The sequence below is a fragment of the Pieris napi genome, chromosome 14 (assembly GCF_905475465.1).
Source record: "Pieris napi chromosome 14, ilPieNapi1.2, whole genome shotgun sequence".
NCBI lineage: Eukaryota > Metazoa > Arthropoda > Insecta > Lepidoptera > Pieridae > Pieris > Pieris napi.
Genome location: NC_062247.1, coordinates 10,991,490 through 11,008,007, shown reverse-complemented (window position 1 = coordinate 11,008,007; position 16,518 = coordinate 10,991,490). Strand labels below are relative to the sequence as shown.

Genomic DNA, 16,518 nt, shown 5'->3' with positions numbered 1-16,518 from the left:
TAATTCCATTATTTATTACTCTTCAGTGAAAGCATTCCGTCGTGGTTCGATCCCTAGCTGTGCGCCAATGGACTTTATTTATATGTGCGCATTTTCTGTATTTTAGGTACAGAAGACTGATTACCTTGCCTAACAGAAAACATTGATAATGAAACAGATGTATATAATAACGTCACTGTTCTTTGTTGTGGTTACTCTTCAACTAAGAGCGTAAATCAATAATTGACCTCTTTCAGAGCGATGTTACAATATATTTATAACGCTCTGAAAAGGATCTTTCAGGATTTTCAATGTTTCCTGCAGTCCACACATTTTACACCGATTTTTTTTATAGAACAGGAAGCAAACTGATAGGAGGCTCATCTGATGTTAAGTTATTCTTGTATGCGTTGCCGGCTTTTGGTACACTTTTTCCTTGAAAGACCCTAGGTCGAATTGGTTCGGAAATTGTGGGCAGCTGGTTCGCTGCAAAAACTGCCTTGGTCAGTTCTGGAACGATGAACGTAATACGGATGGAATTTCGTATTCTGGCTCGACATCCGATGATGAAACAAATCACTCATATGTTGTGAGGTACACGACTGCTATGGGAACAATAAATGTAAAGTAAATGGATAAAATGTGTCTGAAAAGTGAGCGATGACAGCTTACAGCATCTACTCTCCTTTTGAAAAAGAGATAACCTAGAATACTTACGGTGCTACGGTAACAGGCTCCAAGTTCGGGGCCGGTGGGTTTTGGCGAGCCACGAGCTTAGCGTGAATGTCGCAGTAGAGTTTGCCATTCAGGTTGTAATAACCCTGGTTCTTAAGCGACGATCCACATGTCGAGCATTTGAAGCACTCAACGTGCAAATTCTTGTCCTTTATGCGCACGAATACACCACTGTGGAGTGAGTTTTTTGACTTTGAGTTTATTGTATGAGAAGAATATTTTCTATCGTTTGGAGTGATTTGACTTGATTTATCGATGTTTTTATCATTAGTGATGTTATGTACCTAATGATTTCGACTGATGTATACGTATGACATGCTTTCTTGTACTACGTGCTCCATTCTACAAGGCAAGTTAAATCTAGATACAATGTGCCTAAACGCTGACCTATTGACAACATGCCAAATGACTACGTAGATGATATGATAGTGTGCGTTATGAACAATGAGTTATTTGCGACTTGTGGTCATGAACGATATAATGTATACATATCGTAACATCAAAATATACAAAGTGTTCAGCGACAGTATCATTGTGTGTACAAAGATACCGCTAACATTAAAATTATCATGTGCACATATCTATGCGCGTGTTAACTAGTCTACTACATTTACACATCGACACGGTTGCATCAGGCATTTCGAGCTTATCTTACACGATGTGGCTGTCACAGTCGGAGCAAAATGGTGCGTCGCTGACGACCGGCAGGTGGTTCGATGGCTGAGGCTGAGCCGGCACTCCGAGAGCGATCCGACCGTCCGGTAACACTTGATGGCAGCCCACCGGGATGCTTGGCCGGTGAGGCGCTTCCGGCACGAGCCGATCGGAGGACTGTCCCTCGCGTGACAAGGATTGCACCCGACGAGTTTGAGGCTTTGGTAGATGGGGTGGGGGCGCACTTTGGGTGCGCGATTGCGAATGAAGTGACCGAGCGCTCGGTGCCCCAGCACGCGTCACGCTTGCCCGCGAGTAAAACGTTTGTGGCGGCTCTGCCGATGCCCGCAATATCATTATTAACTACTAAACATTACTACATGACTGACATTTCATGCAAGAAAGGATTAGTTCGCCATCGATCGTGTTAAATTCAGGTGGGATAATCGAAATGAAATTTGATTTGAAATGCCAAAATAGCCGTTTGCAACCGTGTCGAACATGTCGTTCGACTTACGTAATAAGGCGCTCGCAATCTTCACAGATATTCTGTCCCACGGGAAGTCCTCCCGTGTTAACGGGTACCTCGGGTTTGGCGACCGGCGCCTGGACATGCCTTAGACCGCTCACTGGCGTTGTCGGAGCAGATGGCGCTTCGGCTTTTAGACAATTACCAAAATCAATTTTGAAATAATAAGAGGGTTACACAGGAAATGAGATTTACCAATGACAAATACAATTATGAGGCATATTTTCTATAATTTATTTTTAAACATCAATTTGACTAAAGCTTTACCTGGTTCCGGATCATTTTGCTCCTCTTGTAAAACTTTGAAAACTGCGCTCTTCTCAGAATCGTATGTTTTTTCGTTCTTCTTAAAATTCACTCTGCAATCACAAATATAAGTATAGACGAACTTTTTGTTAGTACATATTTATAAATACTATCAATCATTTGTATAGCTGTTGAGATAGCCGCAAATACGTACCCTAGGACTCCGCCTGCAAGAACTTCAGTTTGCGCAGAGAGCGTCTCAGCGATGGTCTTGTCACTGTACATGTTGACAGGCGTATTGTACTGCTTGTTCACGATACCCTTTGTCGAATCCGAACCGTTCATCTGGAATTTATGAACGCGTCTATTAACGCTGGCTTGGCGTGGCTAGGCTTGGTATCCAATTTTGTTTGCACAATAAATAGAAGAAGCTATAAGAGATTTTTAAGAGAATACAAAACGGGAAATACCGTATTGGAAGAATTTTAAACTGCGAGTGCGTTGTTGACCTTTCTACCCTTTATTTGGGGGCAGTAAAGAAAAGGTTTCCTAAAGTTTTTATTTAAAATGCCTGCCTTTTATTACTCCTGTACATTGTTTCTTCGGAAATCAAAGCTTCCGGAATAACCAAGAAGTAATTACGGACAAATATGATTGTGTTTGGCCAACCCTTCTTTGTATTTAGGGGTCCATTCCTTTATAATAAAATTTCCCAATGTATGGATTCTGATACAAAATCACAAATCACATAAAAATTACAGTAAACAAATTGGATTTCGAATCTTCGGAGGCCTTCCTACGTATCTGGGCATGGATGGATTTTATTTCTATGTGCGCATTTAACATTCGCTCGAACAGTTAAGGAAAACATCGTGAGGAAACCGACATATCTTAAATTTAAAAAGTCGACGGCGTATGTCAGGCACTGGAGACTGATCACCTACTTGCCTATTAGATTGAAAAACGATCACGAATCAGATTCAGAAATCTGAGGCCCTGATCTAAAGAGGTTGTACTGATTTATTTTAAAAATCATAATTTTGAAAAAAATGGCTGTAATACTTACATAACCAAATGGTTTAGCAACACTGTTGTGGCCAGAACCAAACGCCCGTGACGCTTGAGGTGTCGCCTTCAGTGAAGTGTTGGTGACGGGAGTCGGAGATGTACCAAGAGCCCTGGAACCAGGCCTTGGCAGGCTGCCTGTGGGAGTCACTGATGGCCTCCAGGTTCCACCGCCACTGGAATTAATTAATTTTAGGTTATTAACATTCTTTTCTTTTTCAAAAGTTTCAAGTGACGCACGGACTTTAGGAAATGGCCCATTTTATAATGCTCTTCATAGGGACCATAATATCCCCTGAATTTATACTAAAGCGGGCCATAGACGGACCGCATATTGCAGTCGGTCTTGACTGCAACATGTGGTCCGTCTATGGCCCGCTTAATATTATTAACAGTTTGTTTAGTTGAATCTCAGGAATTCAAATTGAAAAATTCCATTCATCGAAGGCTATATTACACCGCACTCATAGGGATGAAACCGCAAAACTCAGCGCCTTATACCGCCTGTTTAAGCATTAATTATAATTCTGATAAAGACAAAGCATTGAATAGCAATATTTCTTCTTCTTTTTGGTGACTGGTTCCAGATGGAGCAACCCTTCCACTCGTACCCATCCACTCCCTAACGTTACGAAGCCATGATTTTTTCCTTCTACCAACACGCCTTTTGTATAAAAAGAACAGACATGGACTCAGGAATACTTCCATATCTGTCAGATGCCAAATGTGGATTTTCAACAGGGCGCTAATAAAGAAGATTAGAGTATGCCAATGGACTATGTAGCGTTCGGTTCTTCAATTAATACATAAAGGACAAGGTAACAAACGGTGTGATACGAACATAAAAGACGTAACACATACAACAGAGTTAAAGTGGAAATGGTATATGTCATGGCAGATGGGTCCAGAAGATTCTTAATCGGAAGATGAAATAAAAGGGATAGCGGGGCAGAATTGGAAAATTGTCCCGAGGAAGAGATAAGTGGAAGAATTTGGAGGAGACCTTCTCTACGTCGGAGGTCGAGTAGTGTAAAACTTAAATGACATGAACTTAGTGTAGTTTAGAGAAGTGTAGTACTCGAATAAATGCTATTAAAAACACACCTTTATTCAGTGACAGTACTAAGTTAAAAATCGTAAAAAAAGTGTTCTATTGTATTTCTATATTTGTTGTTTCGAAGCCTTTTCAAGACATTACGCAAATGGCTTGCATAATGTAGATAAGCGGCTGACTACCATATAAGACTTAGTAAATAAACTTGAATGCATCTTGAATGTCAATAATATTATTAATGCATCGGCGGAAGCTGAACGTCTTGTGTACGGAAGATGACAAAACCACAATAGCCTTTTGACATTGAGAGATTAAATTTCAGTTCTATGTTTTTATTATTGCTTCGTAATGTTTACATTAACAAACGTTGTAACACATACAAAAAAGTTAGTGGAAATGGATGGTCACATTGCCCGCTTTGTGATGACAGATGGGTCAAAAAGAGTTACTTGGAATGGCCCAGTGCGAAGAAACCAGAGAGGATGCTCATTGGAAAATGGTGACGAGGATAAGAGAGAAATGGAAGAATTTGGGGCTAGTGTACATAACGACATGGACTTAATGTAATACTGATTATGTAGCACTCAAATACAGGCTATTTTTTATTAATAGTCATTTGTTAGTTTAGATTGAATATTTATTCACACCTAAATAGAATCACGTATACATGAGTTTCCAACAGATTTGTATTTTTAAATAAGATGGATAGGGGTGAAAGAATTTCCAGAAATTAATCACGCTATCTAATAATAAAAAAATACTAATAATTAATCGGAAAGCCGGTTAATTTATGTTTTACAGCTTACTCCTAGACATAGGCCTCTTCTAAGACCTTCCACTCTTCTCGGTGTCTAGCTTTACGTAGCCACATATGGCCGGCTACTCTACTAATATCATCTTTTTATTTGCCTTCGCTTTCTTTTGACATGGCGAGGAAGCCATTCGTCGCTTTTTTCGTCCATCTATCTTTGTCTTCTCGCAAGATGTGTCCTGTCCATTTCCATTTCAATATTTTACTAGGAGGGTCCATGGGCGTCGGTATCACAAACATCAAGTGAAACAAAAATACTTCTACCACTTACCGCTGCACGGTGAGTTCAAGAGCAGTCCCCGCTGCCCGGATGGTGTCTTGCGCCTCTTGGTGTCGCAACGCATACACCTCAGTATTATTTACTCGTATTAGAGCGTCACCAGCTTGCAGACCCGCCCTTTCAGCTGCGCTGCCACCGTTCACCTGAAACGGATGGATTTTAGATAAGTGTTTGAAGAGCAAATGTTTATGAATGGGTTTGAGTTGTCATAATAGAGTAGAAATCTCATGACTCTTTGTCGGCATCGGCTTTGCACCAATCTTTCTTTCTATTTGCGTATCTAATGGATCATTTGGTGAAGGAATCGTGAGGAAACCGACATGTCTTAGACTCAAAGATGGACATGTGTCTGACAGAAGTCTGACCTACTTGTCTATATAAAAAAATAAAAAAGAAACGCGATCTCAGGCTAAAACTGTATAGGCTTGTAGCACCACTGGATTTTGTATGTAACTTAATACGACTGACATTTAAAATTCAGGCTTTACAATATCATTACAAACTCTTATTACTAATGTTTCTGCATATGTATTAAGCACACATAATCCTTAATTTAATGTCAAAGAAAATTAGCAGGTATATTTTTGATAGTGTTCACTATCCCCCAAAGTGTGAGACGTAGGTACTATAATTATAAGTGTAAGAGGATTCGTAAGTGACATTATGAGATAAAAGATTTCCCAAAGAGTCTTGACACGGCTTCCGAAAGTAGAAACTATATCTAGAACAAATTCCGTATTAAGAATTACTATCGTTACCTAGACCTAAAATATGTTTGAATCAAGGTTATAGAAAAACTAACATGAGTCGGTTTCGATAGAAATAGCTATGTGTAAACACCGCATTCTTATAAGAAAGCAAGACTTTTCTTTTACATAGCACTATTAGACTTCAGTTCAAAGAATTGCATTCACTTAGTGAGAAAATTTAAGGTTGGTTACTTATGTAGATACATACAGATTAAATGTTGAATGGAATAAGCTTTTAGTTACTAAGCATTGTTGGCCTAGTGGCTTCAGCGTGCGACTCTCATCCCTGAGGTCGTAGGTTCGATCCTGGCTGTGCACCAATGGATTTTCTTACTATGTGCGCACTTAACTTTCGCTCAAACGGTGAAGGACAACATCGTGAGTAAACCGGATTGCCTTAAACCCAAAAAGTCGACGGCGTGTGCACAGAAGGCTGATCACCTACTTGCCTATTGGATTGACAGATGATCATGAAACAGATACAGAAATCCGAGGCCCAGACCTAATTTTATAGCGCCACTGATTTAATTTTTTTGTTTATACCTATGTACGTTATCAAATTATTACAAAATTATCTGCAAATAATAAAATATAAATGGAATGCAAATTTGGGAACTTGTAATATAAATAAGTAGAATAATAAAAAATATTGAATGAAATCCATAGTTAAATCAGCTATGAATGGCATTGTAAGATATAAATTATTAGGGTATTATTAATAACGTAACGTTATTAATAATAATTTTGCTTAAGATAGAAATATGCTTCGTATTCAGAAATAAATGTATAAATTAAACAAAAAATCAGTGTTAAAGTCAAAAATATTACTTGATATTACGAAGGTGAGCGTAATCAGTTTAAAATTAAACCTTTACCCAAGTCTAGGTTACCGGACCGGTCTTGTATTCTAGGCTAAACAAGTATTTTTTGCCAGGAATGCATCGAACTCTGGAATGTGGGGAGGGGCGGAAGGAAACGACTATGACGTCACTTTAACCGTCTGCTTAATGCACGTGCGATCACAATTTGTCCAGACTTTAAATTTTACGATTTTTGTAATATCTTTAAAGAAAATGTATTTTGGTATTTATAACTACAGTCCAATAATCTGTGCTACTCTTTAGTTGGTTATAACATAGTCCGCAGAATACAATTGAAAACACGGAAATACTATATAGGTTAATAATATTGTAAATACTGCATATTTGTTTGTTGGAAATAAATATGTCATTCTACGTGCTTATAACGTTCAAAAAATGATCACTGTAGCCGTAACACACTGTAAAAAACACAGAAATTTAACTAAATTGTATTTCGTGATTGGGATGAAAAAAACCGACAAAAACAACAGGAAAATTTTGCATATACAAATATTTATTTACATAAATTCTCAGCATTTGCATATTAGGTTCCTAGTAACAATTAACTAAAGTTCTTTAACGTCATGAATTTATAGAAATATGTGTACACTAGACACAACTTATGTACAATATAATTTACTTACAAGAGGGCCTTCAACTGCAAAATTCTCATTAGCAAAGAGCACCTGTTTCCTAAACGAATATGTATTAAATTACACGGACAATTAAAACGCGAACCTAATAAGAATTAAGCACCTAAACCTTAAGGCTTCGCATTAAACGGGTTTCGGACACTCTCACTTTTTTATTTGCTATCACAGAACAAAACGAATTGAACTCAAAATGGCGAACTAAAGTTGAAGGCACACGCGTCAAACTTTTATTCTTTCCCCTCCCCAATTGAGGTCATTGCGTTGTCCAGCTTTTTCTTACTGTCCACATAACTTATTAATAAACGTTGTTGTACGTAACTTTTATTTATAATCTTTAAAATGAATACGATAAACTGAATGGTAATTTTGATAATGAAATATATATACTTTGTAGGTTTCAATAGCTTTTTTATGTTACAAGAGGCTCAACCAATGTTAAGTGAAAACGCCGCCCGTAGACACTCACATTGCCAGGAGGCTCGCAAGTGCGTTGCCGGCTTTTTAGTAAATGGTACGCTCTTTTCTTGAAGGACCCTAAGCTTACCATTCCATCTCTTGTTCATAATAACAAAATCCTTTGCTATAATTTATTAAGCCTTGCAAAACATTTTAAAATCATAAACTTAAAAGATGATGAACTGGAAAGTGTCTCTTATCGGAGTTCACGCCTGAAATTACTACAACCATTATTTTTAAGTATATTAATAGATTCCCGACTTATTGGTTTTGCTGCAAAACCGTTCACTAGGAGGAATTTTGTGCGCTCTTTTCATTATTTACATGGGCTATAGATATAAGCATTTATACGGTTTCTAAAATATGAATGTTTGTGAGAATTTAATTACATTTTGGTCATGTTTCTCAGGTTAAAAATCATTGAAATGACCTAGGCAAGCGAACAGATTCTTCGATGACTCACTCGAATCGTGATCTTGATAACGTTTACGCTTCACACAATTAATAACAGATTTAAATGCTTTAAATAAGTTTGTCCTTGCTTTGTATTTTACGGCTGTATTTTTAAAACATTTCATAGAAATATACACCTATCATCACCAAAGGATCAATCTACTATATAAAAATAAGTCGGGTTTTCCTTCCTGACGCTATAACTCCAGAACACACGAACCGATTTCCACGGTTTTGCGTTTGTTAGAAAGGTCTCGGGCTCCGTGGGGTTTCTAGCAAAGAAAATTCAGGAAAAATTTCAACAGAAAAGCGGGATCACCAAACGAAATGTTACATAAAACGAAGCCATCTGGTGGCGAAACGGAGTTCGCCGGGTTTGCTAGTATGTTCTATAAACGTAGCATATACAACATACATGCCCATTGTATATATGATCCCTATAAATATACTTTTCTACATTTGTTTTTGTTTTGTCGTGATTTTGAATTCTTCCGACTTCCGTGTGTGCATTAACCACTATACGAAAGATACGACCACTATATAAAGATGAACGCGTTGGAGACTCATTGTGGACGCACTCTTACCCTTTCTAGGGGTTAGGCAATTAACCACTACAAAGGAAGACTATGGGAAAATTTTGGACTTTTGAAAAGTACATACACACTCGCATTGTTTAAAAGGCCAAAAGACTTCAATGTCATTTGTAGAAACCGTTTAAAGACATTGGACAAACCAATGTAATAAATCTTGTTTTTTCATGGCTACAATTATTCGTTTGTCCTTGCACACCTTTTTAGTTTGAACTTGGGTTATATTTCATATGTTATTCTATGGCAATGCCCTTTGCGCACGCGCAGGCCGTATAAGGTAGAAATACAAGAACTGGAGATTAATGCAGTCCCGTCGGGCGAGGTCACTTATATTTTTATTGTTTACTTTTAATAGCGTCTGCGCACGCGTCATTTTTCTTACAAAATTAAACAGCTGTTCTATAGACTGGTTCTGATGGAATTTAAATTGTTTAGTTACTGGCGTTACAGTTCTTGGTAATGTAAATTCTTCTATAACTTTTACAGTACTATTTTTTTAATAAAAAATACTTGAACGAAAAGTATTAGAACATTTAGACCATAATGAAGTCTTTATGAACTTTATGGGCATAATCTGGACCGTTTTATAAAGTATTTATTTACCCTAACATTTACAATGCATTCATTTAGGTAACACAATGTACATTGTACACTTATGAACTTCAATAAAGAAATACATATTAAATGCTTTTAATTTTACAGTTACAGCCAGTTCTCAAATCAAGGGCGTAGAACGGACGAGAAGAACTGGCAATAAACTCTCCGCCACTCTTTTTATATTAACTGACGTTTCGCGTTGGCCTAGTGGCTTCACCGTGCGACTCTCATCCCTAGAGTCGTAGGCTCGATCATTTAGCACCCTCGAAAAAGAAAGAAAGAATAAAGAATATCCTACGACCTCAGGGATGACAGTCGCACAGCCGCAGGTGCACACGAATACTTTAGGTTCCATAAAGTTTTTCATCAACAAATCGCGTTAGTTATAATTATGTATTTAAATATAATTGACTAATTAACTATCACGCGATGACACCATTGTCTTTAAACGAGAATTATTATTATTGATAAATATGTATAACCATTATTGTAAATACAAAAACATAGAAATTTAACACAATCTGTCGTATTACGTTGCCAATTAAATTATAATTAATCTGAGGGTCAAGTGTACTAAATAATTACTTAATTCTATTCAAGAAACCTATGTAACTTTAAAATCTGTAAAACAGCTTAAGTAACGCGTAACTTTTATTGAAGAGTCGTTCGTTAATATTCGGCCGTTGTTAATACAGTCGACTGTCGACTGAGACCCAAGGACCAGATATAAAGTACAAAATAACGAGCATTTAGTTCTACGAGGGGGAGGGGGGACTCAAGTAAATAAGAGTTTGATCAAAATTCGTGGTTTATTATTAAATAAAAATAATAGTCGATTAATTTAGATTAAACAAGTTTCTTTTTAAATCTTCATTTAGGTATCTGTGTACCCTTTTTTGGCAAAGTCCTCCTCCAAATTCGACCATTCCTCTCTAGACTCTACTTTATGCCATTTATCACCTGCTGTTTCTTTATATTGTCTATCCACCTTCAAAGTCTTACTCTTTTTCGTTTGCTGTACATTGGGCACCAGTTTAGTACTTTTTTGCTCCACTTTTCTGTACCCCGGCGATTTCCACTTTAGTTTATTCATTGTTATTGTAACATCTGTTACCTTAGTTGTTTTTCTCATAGCTGTATTATTTATTTTGTCTATATTTTCTTCTTTATTATACATCGATGGAACGATATATTATTATGTATTAACAATTAAATACAATTATGCACAAATTTTTATTTCGAAAAAGTCCGTTTTTAAGTGAGCGACTTCAGTCTATCAGTGTCATGATGTCATCATACATTAACATGACTTATAGAAAGTAGGCAACCCCGGACTCCAAATTATCTCAATTTGGCGGGCAAGATACTATTCCTTAACCTTTAATTACCGAGGTAAACAATTAACAGTGATATTATCCAATCGAGTATTTTTTAAGGGACCGGAAATTCAAATTAACGAGTGTCCAATTATCAAGAGTCGACTGTACTAAATAAAGTATGTCGCATTTAAATAATTTTTTAACGAATAATATCTCAAATTGTACATTATAATTGTTTATAGAACAGGGGGCAAACGGGCATGAGGCTCACCTGATGTTAAGCAATACCGCCGCCCATGGAACTCTCAATGCCAGAGTGCTCGCGAGTGCGTTGCCGGCCACTTAAGAATTGGTACGCTTTTTCCTTGAAGGACCCTATATCGAATTGGTTCGGAAATACTTCCGTGGGCAGCTGGTTCCACGTAGTGCGCAGCTAAAACTGCCTTAATTTATTTAATATAGTAGACGTTTGAAGTGCTTTTCAGTAAGTACCTATTATATAACTCATCATGTATTTAAATAAAATAAATATTATGTTGACTTAATTTTCTAAAAAACTAGTGAATAGCTTAAACTAAGGTCATGTTCATTAACAGTCTTAGTTTTCTATTTGACACTATGTTTGTGAATTCCGACAGCACTTGCACTTATTCACCACACTAATTTTAGTAACTCAAAAGGTTTAGTTCTCTTCAGGCGTCTTGTTCCTGTTGTACCAAGAATTGCCTCAACATAGCGCAAACATAAAATATAATAAAATGAATCTATGATAAAAGAAACGTATTGAACAGTTGACGTATACAAAAAACACATAATTCATTTAATTATTTAAGTTATATATTAAATTCTAACGGATTCATTGACTTGCGCTGTAGATCTATTATTTGCATGTATGCCTCCATGGGAGGTCTGTAATTACCAGCTGAGACACATTTTCTACGAACGACATTATTCAAGTACGTCCAATATAAAGTACTCGTATCGGCAATGCATTATAGACAGAGAACACAGAACATTATATGTACTACAATTTCCATAGCCCAATAGACGATCAGCACAATCGGAGTATCGTGTCTCCAGGTCAGATTAGAAATCTTTAAAGGATGGCAACGCACTTGTGAGCCTTCTGGCAATATCAGCGTCTATGGACGGTATCACTTAACATCAGATTAGCCTCCTGTCCGATTATCTCGGATTAAAAAAAATTTGCAAGCCATAACATGCTAGAATTTGCGTATTTTTGCGCGTTGTGTATTTATAGCTAACGTAAATACAAAAACAAACAAATTTTAATATAGAATCAGGCGTTAATTAAAGATTTAAGTTGGTGCCTGACAGTATGCTTTTGGCACCTTTCCTCGCTCAACCAATAAGTATCGCAATACAGCGAGGAAATACTGCCGTAAGGTGCCACGGAACAACTTTTTGGCGAATGCTACACGCTCGATAATTATCGTGATATTTATCGTGATATTTATCTTGTATTTTTTTAGTATACTACACACTCGATAGGGATCGCGTCAGTACGACGGTAAATTTCATTGAGTACACTCGTACATTTCGTGTTACAATATGAGTAACAATATTAAGAAAGCTTGCGTTGCCATTATTATTATTATTATTATCAGTATATGCTGATATACATCAATATCCAAGACTTTGAATTGTAAACATTTTCCGCTGCAGCACCAGATCGTTTCAAATCTGTTATTTTTTAAATTATTTTCTGTAGTTTGCCTAGTTTGCATTTGAGGTGTCCCATATGGCCGATTTACACGTATTAAGTTGACTAAAAATTTACTAAATATTAACTTAATTTTAAGTAACTTAACCCGTGTAAACAGTGAATTTAGTAAGAAGTTGCAAGTTAAAATTTAGTTGCAACTAAACAAGGTAGAATAGAATTTTGTCTATTTTTCGGTTAAGTTGGTGGGCGTGGCTAATCACTTGACACGTTTGGACAGGCAAAATTTAGTTAAATTTAAGTGAAAAGCATAAGCTGGCGGAGTCATTGCAAAGCTATGCTTTTGCTTTCGGCGCTGGAAGCTCAAAAACATATCCAAAACTATTTGTCCGATATGCGTATACAACAATTAATGAACAGTAGTAGAACCCCTTCCCCAATGAATAATAGTAGCCGTTTTACTCCTTCGCCTTCTTCAAATACGTATTACGTTGAGTCCCCAGAACCTTCACAATCATGTATTGGAGCATACAATACAGTAAATCCCCAATCAGGAAGAGAAAATCCTATAATATTTTGTTCTGTGGTCGTCCATCTTGAGCGAATAAATGAGTTTAACTAATTATTTAGTATTTTTACGTGTAAACGGTTACTTAAAATTTAGTTAAGACTTGGCAACTTAATACGTGTAAATCAGCCTATACTTATAGGTAATGTTTCTAATACAAGTATGAATTCTCTATATTATTCCGCCTCCATATATGCGCGTCCTCTTCCATCGCTGGCAGAATAAATACTGACGCGATAAATATCGAGCAGAGACTAGACGCTCGATATTTATCGACGATAATTGATACGGATCGTGGATTTTTAGATTTCTAGAAATCCAGCGATCCGTATCACGGATCGTGATACGCATGTACTACACCTCGTAATTTTGGATCACGATCCAAATATCACGATAAATATCGAGCGTGTAGCATTCGCCTTTGCAGTTTTCTATTTATACATTTTTAATTAACATGTTAAGAATATTAAATACAATATAATATTATAAATAGAATTATTTTATTTATATAATTTTAAAATTACATTATACGTACAATTTGTATTTACAATATTCGTAACCTACAAAGCTATAATAAAAATAATTAGAAACTATTAAAATGAAAATTAAAACAAATTTAAAAAGTTTAGTCCCTGTGGCAGTGTACCTTTAACGCTTGCAGAATTATTATTAAATTATGTTTAAAATTGTACCTAAACAAAACTATATAGAAACAGTATATGAAATATTAGTAATGGATTATCTTCAACAATTTGTTTATACATAAATGTTAATTAGTAATTACTGTACACAATGGGTTTTTCCTTTAACCTTTTAGGCTTTTAAATCCCTGACTTCCGGTCTGTTTCCTTATTCAACGCAAATTATAGTCTGTATTTAGTTACCTTATTTGGTTTTCATTGTTTCAAAATTTCATCAACATTACCTTGATGACTGGAAGTTGTCCACAGTCCGTTTCACAAGGCATTTTCTTTGGCGAACTGTGGAATCGACTCCCGGTGGGGTCTTCCCTGAGAGATACGACCTCCAACTATTCAGAATTCGAGTGTACTCCTCCCTCAAAGGCCGGCCACGCACCCATTGACATGGGTGTCTATTGGCTGCGATGACTGCCCTTTTTGGGCGTCCCTCAGGCTCTCTTGCCTTTATAATATTATAAATAATAAAAAAAACTAAGCGATTAACTATACCTAACTATACCTACATACATCATAACAGTTTCTCCTTTTAAGTGAAAATGATTACATCTACAGTATTAATAACACAATACGCCATTTATGAACTTAATATCTACCTTATGCGGTAAGAAGCCGTCTATGGAACGGAATAAAAATGGAGTACCATGTTAACCAAAAACATGTTCGCATAAACTTAGGAGATAGAATGTTCTTTATTATAAGATTGAGAGAAATAAAATACGTGAACAGAAATGTTTCATAATTTTTTTTTCCATTACCAGAAAGCTTACGTGCCTTATTGGCCCGCTAGCCGATTTTTTATACATATGTTTTAATTAAGACATGGAACCTAACCGCCTAACTTTAGACTAATAAGTAATTTAAGTCTAATTACTAATAAGGATTTTGAAGTTATAATTATTTTGGCGCGATGGAGAAAAATGATGGGAGTGAATTTTTAGAACACGTCCAATTAAACAGTGTGAATAAATAAATTATTTTGGTGTTTTTATTAAAGCAATTTCATATACGACGGTGATAGTATTTACTAATAATTATTTATTATTTATTAGTATATTTGAATATATTGATAAAACTGATTTGAATAAACTGTTTTGAGTCCATTTATAGATTTGAGGTTAATAGTCGGTATGTATAATTTTTAATTGTTGCTTCTGTTGATTCTCTTTTTGTCCAATAACACTTTTTAAAGTCTCTATTAAAATGAAGACAGTCTATTCTTGTGTTCTATGATAAACACGTATACACTAATTCACTAGTTCTAATGGTTTTGACCTTTTAAGTCTTCACACTAGGCCCGTGGTGTCAAGAAGTTGAATAGCCTCGACATTCACATGATGGTGGAGTGTATATTCTCCAGCTCAAGCCGAAATTTGTGAGTATTTTCGCATAATACTTTTATGAAACTATCGCAAGACATAGATTTCTCTATTTTATGACGTTCTTTATCAGTTACATACTTCCTAATTGAAGTGTGTACAAGATTGTCTATGCGTCATTCTTTCAATATTCGTGCTTTATCACTCGTATTTAAATGATATTATGTAAATATAACATATTGATATGTTTAATCACGGGTTATTCCATTTTACCGAATTATAAGTATGTACAGTAAATATTTTCCGCGTACGCAGTAGCTAGCTGTAAAAATTGACTCACAAACAATAAACTACAAGCTCCCTCCTTATCAGAATGGCAAATCGTAAAAGACTGTTTCACGACTGATTTGGGCGCGAAAACCGCTGTGTGAGTTCGAAAAGTGAGTTACAGAATCGCAAGGCAGTAGGTCGGCCTAGGTACCGCTGGATCGACAAAGAGCTCGCGAGTCCGAGATACCATACCATACTTATAATAACTACACTAGTTTAACTAACTCAAAAGTGTCTTTAGGCTTCGCCGTATCTAATATATAAAATTCTCGTGTCGCGGTGTTTGTGGTTATACTCCTCCAAAACGGCTCGACCGATTCTCATGAAATTCTGTGTGCATATTGGGTATGTCTGAGAATCAGACAACATCTATTTTTCATCCCCCTAAATGTTAAGGGTAGTCCACCCCTAAATATATTTTTTTATTTTTAGATATTTTTTTCTGTTTTTATTTTTTTATGATATAGCATTAAAAAATACATACAAACCTTTAACTTTCACCCCTCTACGATCAACCCCTATTTTTTATTATAAATGATATATGTATATGGCAAAACGACGTTTGCCCGGTCAGCTAGTATTTTTATATTATACCGTATCAAGAAGCTGTACTTGGTTGGAATCATGTGATTGCCTCAGCATTCACTTGATAATGTGGCTAAGGCAACATTTCTCCGTATTTAGGACTCCACATTAAGATCCTTGTCTCATGCCAACTTTTTTTAACCTATTTGCTCTATACAATCAAAATTACAAAAATTATTAAGCTGACCTCTCCGTACTGGTTTAACTGTGATACGTAGGAAGGCCTGCAATAAAATGCAGACAACAAAGAGGAAACTAAATCATAAATGCCTCAAAAATCAGTAAAACAATAAAATCTTCGAAA

General features: G+C 36.2%; 1 protein-coding gene across 10 annotated transcripts in view; it reads right to left on the bottom strand.

Annotated features, from left to right (window-relative positions):
* LOC125056112 (PDZ and LIM domain protein Zasp) overlaps window positions 1-16,518 on the bottom strand; it is a 53,388-nt gene that overhangs the window by 11,649 nt on the left and 25,221 nt on the right. For 9 of the 10 annotated variants that reach the window (XM_047659055.1, XM_047659056.1, XM_047659059.1 and 6 more), the window contains exons 3-8: window positions 5,345-5,496; window positions 3,210-3,384; window positions 2,358-2,488; window positions 2,165-2,256; window positions 1,370-1,703; window positions 697-885 (exon numbers count right to left, since the gene is read on the bottom strand). In XM_047659055.1, the coding sequence (XP_047515011.1) occupies window positions 697-885; window positions 1,370-1,703; window positions 2,165-2,256; window positions 2,358-2,488; window positions 3,210-3,384; window positions 5,345-5,496 (1,073 nt within the window). Of the gene's footprint in view, window positions 1-696; window positions 886-1,369; window positions 1,704-1,885; window positions 2,028-2,164; window positions 2,257-2,357; window positions 2,489-3,209; window positions 3,385-5,344; window positions 5,497-16,518 lie in introns of all 10 variants that reach the window. The other variant, XM_047659057.1, reaches the window with a different exon arrangement.